Below are 12144 nucleotides of genomic sequence, written 5' to 3' on the forward strand. Positions count from 1 at the left end.
CCCAAGGTAGTGTCCTCTCTTCATACATCCCAGGATATAGTTCTACCCTCTTTTGCAACCACCCCTCCAATGAAACAGAAGAAAGATTTTAAATGTTGGACGTGCGTAGGTGTATCATTAAATACCTTCAAAGAACTAAACCCTTTAGGAAAGCTGACAGACTGTTTGTTCAATTTTCCGGGCCAAATAAGGGTGTCAAAGCCAAAGCCATACTTAAAAAAAAAATTATAGCTACATGCACCAAAATTAGTATGTTTAAAATTGTCATCTTCTGACCCCTATGACTTTTTAATTTTTCCTTTTTTTTAGGGTATACAAAGTGACCAAAAATACGCAATTTGGATTTTGTTACGTGTACGCCATTGACCGTACGGTAACATTATATTTTTATAGTTCGGACATTTACACACGCGTTGATACCACATATGTTTATTTTAGTAAAATTTTTTTTTTTTTTAAATGGGAAAAGGGGGTGATTTAAACTTTTATTCAGGAAGGGGTTAAATCAATAACTTTTTTTGCCCCCCCATAGGGGACTATTACTTACAATCCTTTGATTACATGCACTGAACAATGCTATGCCTTAGCATAGCATAGATCAGTGTTATCTGCGCTCAATTGCTAAAGCCTGGTTCTCAGGCTTGGAGCAATCAAAGCCGATCGGGCAACGGGAAGCAAGGTTAGTACCCTCCCGCTATCCTCTTAGCTGTTTGGGATGCCGCGATTTCAACGTGGCGGTCCCGAACAGCTCTGCTGAACTAAATGGCAGTATTTCCTCCCAGTTTAGACACCCCTATCAACTTTGACCGCAGCATCTAAAGGGTTAATATCGGACATCATAACTGGGACCCGCAGTTACGAAGCGCGCTCAGCTTCTGAGAGTGCTTCAAATACCGGTAGTGGCCACGAGCCAAAATATACGTTTGTGGTTGTTAAGTATCTTAAGGACAGCTTCATCAACATTCTTATGTTTAATTCAACCATATTTCTCAAGCCTTTTCCTGGTTGAAGTGGATACATCTGAGTTGGGTGTTGGAGCTGCTTTTTGCTTCTCTAGGTCTTCTGTATGATGAGCTGGATAGAGAGTAGCTTATGGGTGATAGAGAATTACTGCCTGTAAAGTGAAATTTCAGGGAGTGAACACTCTTCCTGGAACGTTCTGTTCATATCGTGAATTTGACCTTCCTGGAGTCGGCTAAACGCTTTAAGTGTCATTAACCTTGGTGGGCCTTATTGTTCAAAGTTTAACTTTGTAATTACCTGGCATTATTTAGACTGGGAAGGGCCAGAAGCAATGGCAGGCTGTTGCTGCTTGGTTGGCATCTGGCTGAGGAAAAAAATACAAAATCCTATAAATAATTTTTTTCCATTTATTTGAGGGGAAAAAAAAAAAAAAAAAACAGGGTTCCAGATAAGTCTTTTATTCTCCACCACATACCAACCAAGCAGGAACAGCCTGACGTTACCAGGGTCGATGAGGCTATTGTTACTGGCCCTTCCCAGACTGTTACCGCCTAGGCCCAGGAGCACCATTTTATGACACGACGGGCCTGTTGGTACTGGCTCTTCTTGGTACCCCTGTGGCTACCGGGGTAATAATTAGGTTAGTTCATTTTTGGCACTATCTGCTGGGGAGAGCACCTATAATGCAATGTCTTACCAATCCGGGAACTACCAATTGGAGCAAAACTACAACTGCCAGCATGCCCAGCCTTTGGCTGTCCGAGCATGCTGGGAACTGTAGTTTAGCAACAGTTGGTGTCTCCCTATATGGGAAGACATTGCCAGAAGGGCCTGTTAACAATTATACAAAACGTACAGTGTGAACAGAGCCTCATAATGGCATCATCACTAGGGGAGGACCACAGACCCAGCCGGGACAGAAGCGAGGGAGGTAAGTGGACCATGTCTTTTGAATACACTTTCTGTATATACTGTATACCCCCCTAAGGGGCTATAGGAGCAGGAACTCCGGCTCCTGTATAGTATTACACAGGTACACTATATGGCCGGAGGAGGTGATTAGTGATGCTATGCATTACTCCTCACACTCTGTGGGCTGGGCACTTTTCATCCGATCTAAAAGGCAGTGAAAAAACTTCCACAGGATACAAAATTGGCTGTTTCCGCACACCAGAAAAACTGCCAAAACGCAGGAAAAATGTAGCAGTTTTTCTGGTGTTTTTTCAGCTGTTAAAAAAGCAAAGTGGACACCAAGCCTGCATTGGATAATTTTGAAGTGTGCACAGTTTGGATCCAGGTTCAAAAGAACCTGATGGAAGCCCAATGGATACAGAGGAAAAAATGTCAACAAAAGACATACTTGTGGCTCCAGCTTTGACATAGGAGCTAAGGTTTGGCTCTCCACCCAAAATGTACATCTCAAATGTACTCAAGGGGTTCCACATATCATCGGGCCTTATGAAGTAACAAATTATCAATCCCCTCTGTTATAAACTTCTAATTCTCTGAAAATACATAGCACTTTTCACTATTTTTGCTTAACAAAAAAATATATTTCCTCATTGGTTCAAGTACAAAGAACTCAGTCAAGATTGAGATTGATGGAGAGTTAGGCTAGGTTCAGACTACGGAATTTCCGCCTGCAATTCTGCTTTGAAATTGCAGGCGGAAATTCCGCTTGCTAAAATGTACTGTATAGTGAATGGTTTTCCGTTCACAAATTCATACTACGGAATTTGTGAAGCGGAATTTGTGAACGGAAAATCCGCTTGGAAATTTCCGCCTGAAGAAAGGCGTTGCTCTTTCTTCAGGCGGAAATCTGCGCGGAACACATTGCAGTCTATTGGAGACTGCACAGTCTGCGCGGTCCTAGCACCGACTGATTCAGCCGGCGCTGGCCGCACTCGGAATCTCCAGGCGGTAAATTTCTGCCCGGAAATTCCATTGTCTGAACCTAGCCTTAGGGTCTATTCACACGGCAGAATTTCTGCATGCGCATTCCGCCTCAAATTAAAGCCCAAAAGACTTCTATGGGATTCCACAATCCCATTCACACTTCTGAATTTCCACATGCAAATTCTGTACAAGCCGGAAACCACCTAAATGAATGCAGAAGCGGAATTGGTGCAGAGGTGTGGAAATTCTGCCACATGAATAGACTCTTAGAGTATGAAGTCTTTAAGATAGCGGATAGCTGTAAGGTACAAAACTTAATTTAGTAGCTGGTCTGTTGGAAGCGTTATTGGCCAGAGGAGATAGGATAGGTTCCTGCTTCCCCAGTTCATTTTCCTCCCCTGGTGAGAAAATGTTACATCCCACACCCAGACAAACCTTCACTGATGATAAAGGAGCAGGTGGCTCTTCAGAAAAGGGGGACACTGTAATGATTGGAGCTATCTTGTTTCAGGAGAAGGGTTAAATTCTCCTGAGTTTGGCTGATGGATCCTGCTTTGCTATGGTTACACCTGGGCCAATCACAATTGGCCTCAGCATCCATGCCATTATTAGGTGTATATAAATACCAAGTCACTCTGATTTAGTTGCATGCGTTTGAGGTCTTTCTGCACTAGCTTTTGTATTGCTCCTTGCTTGATCTAGCTTGTGTATTTCTTCTGTATTTGTTCTGAAAGCTCCATAGGTTTGGATTTGGCCTGTCTAATTAGTCTTCTACTGTTTATGTCTTTCCCCTGTGATGTTTCCTTGTGAAATGACTGTTACTCCTTTGTGTTCTGATCTGCTTCCCTGACTTCTGTACAGGGTTTGTTTATTCTATTGGACTTATCTACGCCTTGCAGAATAGGGTCTGGGCAAGTGGTTGAGGATTCCCACCTCCTTTAATAGGATGGCTCCAAAGGCAGGTAAAGTGGTCTGGGTACGCTAAGGGCTGCACTTTCCCCCCCTGCCCAATGTATAACACCAGCCCCATAGCCAGCCAGGGGGTTAGTGTCCCCCCTGCCAAACATACCTTTTTTATTCAGTTCTTCATTCCCAATAGGTTATTAATGTTCCCAAATGTTTATTCCATGTCCCACAGTGTCAGAGAGGTGTAGCCAGGGCCCGCTGAACCACAGCGCCTCTCTTCACTATATCACACTGCTTTGATTGACACACAGGGTTAGTCTGCCAAAGGTAGTCCTGTGTGTTTTGTCAGCACATGTGTAGAGAATCTGTAAGCCTATCAATCACCGGGAGCGGAAATCTCAAAAAAAAAAAAAAAAAAATGGCATTAGTGAGATGTAATTTCCTCCTCCTGAACTGTCAGAGGCAGGGGAGCTTCTGGGGTAGTGTTTCCCGACCAATGTGCCTCCAGCTCCTCAGGGCCGCTGCTGCTGCCACATAAAGCTCCAGGTCCTCCACTTTTTCTGGATTCTGTGTTGTCCCTGACTGAGGCAAGACACTGATTGACCAAGAGGGTAAGTCCTGTAGGGTCGGGACAACATAGAATCCAAAAAGAAGGACCAGGAACATCAGTGTAGCAACTGTGGTAGAATGGATGAGTAGAATATAGCATATTTATTATTTTTAATTTACCCAAGCCATGAAGAAAATTTGTTTTGCCCAGACAATCCCTTTACATATAATTTGCTAATTCTGATTGCTGTCAAAGTACTCCATAGAAGAACCAGATGAATACAACACAGACCAATTATAGCTCTGTTCACATCCACAGCAGTGGCTTAGATTGGATATTAGAAACTTTAATAAAATATTAAACCAACTCTTCTGACGTTAAAAAAAAAAAAAAAAATCACAGATCAAAAATAACAAAAGTAATAAATATTGTAGAGCTAGAGCAATCAGAAGCCAGGTTTCCAAAATGTGCAATTTCCTTTTGGACAATATTCATTACAAAATAAATGTCCCTTTTGGCTCCTACATTTAAGCCAATATATATTGTATAGCTCAAGGCAAAAACAACAACTGCTCCCATAGAACTCCACAGAGGCAATAGTGGCATGCCATAAATATTATAGTACATTACTACTAAACATATGGAGGAAAAAAAATAATAATAATTACTAACTAAACATCATACTCAACGCATTTAAAACAGGTAGAATTTCTCCTGAAGAAACATAAAATGAAAGAAAGCGCTTTACAGTATCTGTGTACTGTATATCAGTATGAGCAAAACAATGCAGTCATTTCTACTTTTGTAAAGCCCTATGTAAAACATAGAAGATACAAAATAAGAAAATACATACTTTCTAACAACTCCTGGACAATGAAACAACTACAGTATAGTGCACAGTACATATATTGTATGGTATAAAGTATCCTAAGCTATAACCACTGTACTGCCTTTAAAAAAATAAAATAAAAAAAAAACGATGTACTCCTGTAGGTTATGTTCTTCCACTGCAAACAATAGTGAAGTTACACTAAGCACACACATACTTATAAAGCAATACGTCTGTGGAGTCTTTTGCAGCCACGGTGACTGGAAATACCCTGTCATGCTTTCTCCTTCTGCTAGCTATTCCAATAAAACAAGCTGCTCAGTTTCTTAAAAATGTTCATCTCTTTACACCCAATTTTCAGTGTGTGACCAATAGCATTTCAAGCACTAATTTCCTTCTTCTGGCAGTGAGGGTGGGCCCTCAGAATTTTCCTGTGACAGGGCAGGGTCATTTCTTTGTGTGAGGTCATTCACTTCTGGATTGGCAGCAGAACCGTCCTGAATATCAGGAGGGGTGGCAGCTGCCTCTCTAGTAGAATATTCACTCCTTTCACGTCTTGGAGATTGTGTAGCTGTATTAGTTTCATCATTTCTCTATAAGAAAAAAAAAAAAAAGCAAGGCTTAAAAGTGACATATTTCAGCCCATCGCCTAATGTTTTCCATTACATGACGAATACTGTTGAGATGTTAACATGCAGATATTGATCCATGTCAGTGCAAATATGAAGGACTGAATAAAACAAATGTAACACTTCTGGGAAAGTGACCTGGTTAAAATGTAAGATTGAAATCAGATAATGCAAAAATCGGCAAGTCTGTACCTTGATTCCTGTCACCCACAAAGGGAGAAAGATAAAAAAAATAAACTATCAACCTGCAAGGTTTTACAAGATTACTAGATTGCGGTGACAAGATGATGTTCGTGCTTTCACTGCTATTAAAAGGGTTATCCAGGATTAGAAAAGGCCAATTTCTTTAAAAAATAGCAGTCTATATAGCCCATTTAAAGTGGATCTTTCACCTCACGAGGTACAGAGCTGCACACCTCAACAGTTAGGGCATAGGGAGATGAGCGTGTACCGTATATACTTGAGTATAAACCGACCCGAATATAAGCAGAGGCCCCTAATTTCCCCCCATAAACCTGGGAAAAAAAAATGTATTGACTCGAGTATAAGCCTAGGGTGGGAAATGCATCATCACTGTCGCCCATCTACGCTGCAGGGACCATCCGACTTCCAGTGGGGAGGGTGAGCCGGGCCGGCATTGACGCAGGGACATCCATGACGCAAGGCGCTTCCCTGCGCGGCGGCAGCAATGCAGTGTCACTAGTCCGAGGCCAGCCCAGAGAAGAGGGCCTCCCTGTCAAGATGGATGGCCAAGACTGGCTCACCCTCCCCACTGGAAGTCAGATGGTCCCTACAACGTAGATGGGCGATGATGGACGGCCCAAACCATCCCCTCACCCCCACCAGTATGCCTGAAGCTTTTTTTCACTCGAGTATAAGCCAAGGGGGACGTTTTTCAGCACGAAAAATAATACTGAAAAACTCTGCTTATACTTATACTAGTATATACGGTAGCTTTGTTTAGTGTGGCCACAGTTTGGATGGATTACAAAACAGCTGCGATAACACTACAAACAGTCTGAGAGACCAACCAAGTTGCAGAGACACATCTTTGTCCCAAAGATGTATAATTGATGTACAGTTCTCAATTCTGGGAGGGGGAGGCATGCTGTTTTGACTTCTGACAGAATGGCTGTATTAGACAACAAGGGCAATATAAATTTACAATCATGGCCACACTAAACAAAGGTATCATTCTTTCTTATCTTTATGCCTTTACTGGGGAGGTGTGCATCTCAGTCCCTCGTACGGAGGTGACAGATGCACTTTAACCCATTAATGACAATGGACGTAAATGTACGTCATGGTGTCTTGGTACTTAGGGCACCATGACGTACATGGCGGTGCTCCCGTCATGCCGGCAGGTCCCGGCTGCTCATCATAAAGAAAACATGTCATTTTATACCGGAAAGTGTACAGCGTGAAAACAAAACCTTCCAAAATTTGCTAAATTCCGGTTTTCTTTTCAATTTTCCCACATAAATAATATTTGTTTGGTTGCGCTGTACATTTTACGGTAAAATAAGTGATTTACTTACAAAGTACAATTGGTGACGCAAAAAACAAGCCCTCATATGGGTCTGTGGATGGAAATATAAGAAAGTTATGATTTTTAGAAGGCGAGGAGGAAAAAAAACGAAAATGCAAAAATAAAATTGGTCTGGTCCTTAAGGCCAAAATGGGCCTGGTCCTTAAGGGGTTAGGTATTTTAGAGTCTCCTCCATGGTGCACAGCTATTTCTCTTGCTCTACATTTCAGAGGGCGGGACCAGAAGTGAGCACCACTATAGATGGCATATAAAAGGGAAACTGATTTCTGATGCACTGCTTTTGCAAAGTGGCATTTTTTTCAGGCCAAACAAAAGTTTTCCAAGCCTCAGGATAGGTAATCTGTACCACTGACCCTTATTAGGTGAGGAGAGACTGTCTAATTAATAGTTCGAAAAATCCCCTTGAACTAAAGGTTAAAACTTGTAATGATGTCTTAATGTGTTTTACAAAAGCAGAATGCAAAACTCATGCGGCTCACTGCAATGGACATTTATCACCAAAGAGTACAAACTGAATGATAAGACAGGAAAGAAATAAGACCTTACCTCCAATTCTTTTTTCCTATTATCCCATAAGCAGCAATGGAAAAGTAATACTTTAACATGTAGAGAGCTGAACATACATATTACAATACTATAGATATACAACTAAGCAGATGGGGTATTACGCTACATTAAAACACCTTTATGGCAGATAACAGATCAGTCATAAAATTAAGTGAATATGTCACCTGAAAAAGCATATGAAACAAACTGCAATTTAACATTTAAAAAAATAAATAAATAAATAAAAAGATGCAGATGATATGTAGTATCAGAGAAGCATGGTCTAGAGTTCTTTGCTCCAAGGCCACATCGCCCCTGTGCTGTAAACAACCCATTGACAGACAGACTGGGCACAGCTTATAAGACCAAACCATGCTGAAATCCCACTCCTGCCAAAATGACAGTGGGGAAAGATCAGAGCCTGTATCTCTGGTGGGGCATTAATAAAAAAGCGCTCCCTTGTAGGATACCTGTAGATCAGATGACCAGATCAAGGACCGACTCACCTAAAATGGTTGTGCAAATGCCGACACAACACGTAAATGGGCGTATTCGTATAAGGCTGCCGCTCCTTCCTCCACACGCTCTCAGGCGTGAACAATAAAGGCTTCAACTCCAACAACCAGATTCCCAGAGGATTGCAGGGCGCTGGCAATGAAGGGGTCCACTAAGCTAGCATTAAAAACTTATCAAAAAATATACTATGCGTTTCGAACCCGTTCCAGTTTCCACCTCATGTATGATACAAATAGAGTACCAGGTAAAAATACCCCCCAAGTCTTATCCCATGACCGGAAGTAAAAAAGAACCACATATTGCAATAAATCACAAAAAAAAGCAAGAACATCCATCCACATTTCCCTGTGATGCTAAAAGCATAAAACCACAATAAATAATACATAGAAATGAAGAGATACATACACACGGAAAAAAAACTCATGACAGCAATAGTACATAATCGCAACACATACCATGTTCAGGGGTGTGGAAATTTTATAAAAAACTACTTGTCCACGGGACTAAAATAGAGCAAAATCTACTTGTCCCTCATGACGATCCACTTGTCCGGGCCAATTTTCGCTTTTACGCTCTCGTTTTTTTTCCTCCTCGCCCTACCATAACTACCTACTATAATGATACCTTTTAATTTTTCAATAACATATTCTCCGAACCAAATATTATATTATATTATTTTATATATATATATATATATATATATATATATATATATATATATATATATATATATATATATATATTAAGGGAAGTGAAATTGAAATAGTAAAAGATAATTTTGCAGATTTGGTGTTTTTCTTTTCTGCGCCATTTACCTTGTGGTCAGATAACATGTTAGTTTTATACTTTAGGTGCCTGATTACAGCAATACCAGATTTGTATCATTTACATCATGTTTTACTAATTCTGGACTTTTTCAAATTTTTTTAATTGCCATTTTTTAACCCCTGTAGCTTTATTTTTTTTCTGCATACCAGGCTGTATGAGGGCTCATGTTTTGCGCCATAATCTGTTTTTTGTATCGGTACCATCTTGGTATTGATCTGACTTTTTAATCGCTTTTTAACTTTTTTTTCTGGGATACTATAAAAATTGCAAATCTGTGGTTTGGTATTTTTTTACATTTACCGTACAGGATACATAATGTTATATTTTAATAGGTTGTACAATTACGCACGAAGCGATACCAAATATGTTTATTTTTATTATGTTTACATGTTTTTATATAGGAAAAGGGGGTGATTTGAACTTTTAACATGGAAGGGGTTAATGCAGCGGTCTTCAAACTGTGGCCCTCCAGATATTGCAAAACTACAACTCCCAGCATGCCCGGACAGCCAACGGCTGTCCTGGCATGCTGGGAATTGTAGTTTTGTAACATCTGGAGGGGCACAGTTTGAAGACCACTAGGTTAATGTGTGTCTTTCAAACTTTTGTTAAAACTTTATTTTATTTATTTGTTTACACTTTATTACACTTATATGAGGAATCATTAGATTCCTCAGACAGATGAATAGAGTTCTATTGAACTCTATTAATCTGTGTGCTCTGTGATCCATTGATAGAGCCTGGTCCAGCCAGGATCTATCAATGACAGAGCGGGACAGGAGGAAGCAGAGGTAAGTCCTCCGGCTACCTCCATAGTGGATCGCCCCCCTGCGATCACGCTGCAGGGGGGCGATCCACCCCACTAGCCCACCAGGGAGCGTTCACATCTCCCTTTAGACGCCGCTGTAGCTTTGACAGCGGCGATCTAAAGGGTTAATAGCCAGCCATGGCGATCGCCGCATGCTGGCTATTAGCGGCGGCCCCCGGCTACTGAGAACAGCCGGGGGCTGCAGTGTATGGAGCGGGCAGGAATCCCGAGCCCGCTCCATACATACTGCAGAGCGCCGCATACAGTCTCCCCGTGCAGACGTGCGGGGAGTGAAGGCAGAGGACGCAGGTCTGCACGGGGAGCAAGAAGCCACGCCCCCTCATCTCCCTCCCCCCCCGCACGTCTGCAGAGCAGGGGAGAGAAGACAAATACACAGCTTCTCATCTCCCCTGCTCTGCTTCAGAGGACACAGGCTGCAGAGTATGGAGCGGGCAGGAGTCGGGTGCCTGCTCCATACAGACTGCAGATCCGCCGCATTTGTCAGGTCCGGCCCTGCTTGCCCGAAGCCGGGCTAAGGGCCGGACAAATTCACCTGCCCGGCGCCCAAAACTGCTAGTCCCGGGCGTCGGGCGATAGAAATTCCACATCCCTGATGTTTCCCCGAAAATAAGACACTGGTTTTATATTTATTTTTCCTCAAGAAGGCACACTATGGCTTATTAAGGGGATGTCTTATTTTTTATTAAGTATGGTACAACAATACAGAGACCCACAGACTGTTGCTGGTTGGTGCTGGGCGAGAGAGACCCACAGTGCTGAGTAAAACAGCAGCTACAGCTTTATTCTTCCCCTCTGAAGAGCTTCTAGAACTTTCTGTTCCTCACTTCACTGAGGAGACTTTCACTTTCTGTCTCCCTCTATGCCGCAGCTGACAGCACGAACAGGACCCGGACCTGACAGGGGGAGCCAACCTTGTTGACGGGGCTGCTGGCACCTCTCCGGTCACCTTCGAGATAGCAGCTGTCACGATGGGGCAGATGAGAAGGGCTGCCAGTCTTCTTTACCGCTCTGAACCGATACGCTTAGCCACTCCTACCAATATACCTTATTTTCGGGGTATAGACATCAGGTGGATAAGATTCAGAAAAACATGACTTTAACAGGTGCTTCTCTTACAAAGAATGACAGTCCAGACCACGTTAGATGGATTCAGGAACAGTCAAATTTATTGGGTGCAACAACAAGTTTCGAGTCCGAGCAGGACCCTTCGTCAGGCATAGTGGATTAAAATCAAAGACTCTATATATAAGACCCGGAGCAATCATTACCGGGTCAAAAGGTCATAACATTACATAATGGTTAAAATTAGCAAGGGTAAGAGAACAAAGTAATCCAGTTAAAACTATAATAATATTGCATAAAAGGTTTGTAAAATTGTAACCAGTTCCATATATTGCAGTACAGTGGCGGTACATGTACCCCTTAAGGACCAAGCCCATTTTCACCTTAAGGACCAGGCCAATTTTATTTTTTCGTTTTTGTTTTTTCCTCCTCGCCTTCTAAAACTCCTTTATATTTCCGTCTACAGACCCATATAAGGGCTTGTTTTTTTGACCAATTGTACTTTTTATGGTAAAATGAGAGGTTTCATTTCAATGTACGGCGAACCCCCAAAAAAATTTTGCATTCACATTGTACACTTTACGGTAAAAATGACATGTGTTCTTTATTCTGTGGGTCAATACGATTGAAATGATACCGTGGCTAGATACTTTCATATTTTTTACCGCTTAAAAAAAAAATCTAAAACTTTTTGTACAAAATCAGTAATCTAAAATCGCCCTATTTTGACCACCTATAACTTTTTCATTTTTCACATATATAGGGCTGTATGAGGGCTCATTTCTTGCATCATCATCTGTACTTTTTATCGATACCACATTTGCATACATAAAACTTAGATTTTTTTTTAATAAAATGTGACAAAAAAAGCTGCATTTTGGGACTTAAATTTTTTACGTTTATGCCATTCACCATAAGGGATAATTAACATCATATTTTGATAGTACGGACATTTACGCACGCGGCGATACCAAATAGGTTTATATAAAAAAAAAAAGGTTTTCGCTTTTTGGGGGGTAAAATGGGAAAAACTGACAATTT

At 41.5% G+C, this 12144-nt stretch overlaps 1 protein-coding gene across 6 annotated transcripts in view; it reads right to left on the bottom strand.

Annotated features, from left to right (window-relative positions):
* Positions 1–5266: 5266 nt before the first annotated feature.
* Positions 5267–12144, bottom strand: part of MFSD6 (major facilitator superfamily domain containing 6) — a 108891-nt gene continuing 102013 nt past the window's right edge. For 5 of the 6 annotated variants that reach the window (XM_056536375.1, XM_056536377.1, XM_056536373.1 and 2 more), the window contains one exon: positions 5267–5737. In XM_056536375.1, coding sequence (XP_056392350.1) covers positions 5531–5737 — 207 coding nt within the window. In that variant the 3' untranslated portion in view covers positions 5267–5530. Of the gene's footprint in view, positions 5738–7868; positions 7885–12144 lie in introns of all 6 variants that reach the window. The other variant, XM_056536376.1, reaches the window with a different exon arrangement.

Source organism: Hyla sarda, chromosome 8 (assembly GCF_029499605.1).
Source record: "Hyla sarda isolate aHylSar1 chromosome 8, aHylSar1.hap1, whole genome shotgun sequence".
Lineage (NCBI taxonomy): Eukaryota > Metazoa > Chordata > Amphibia > Anura > Hylidae > Hyla > Hyla sarda.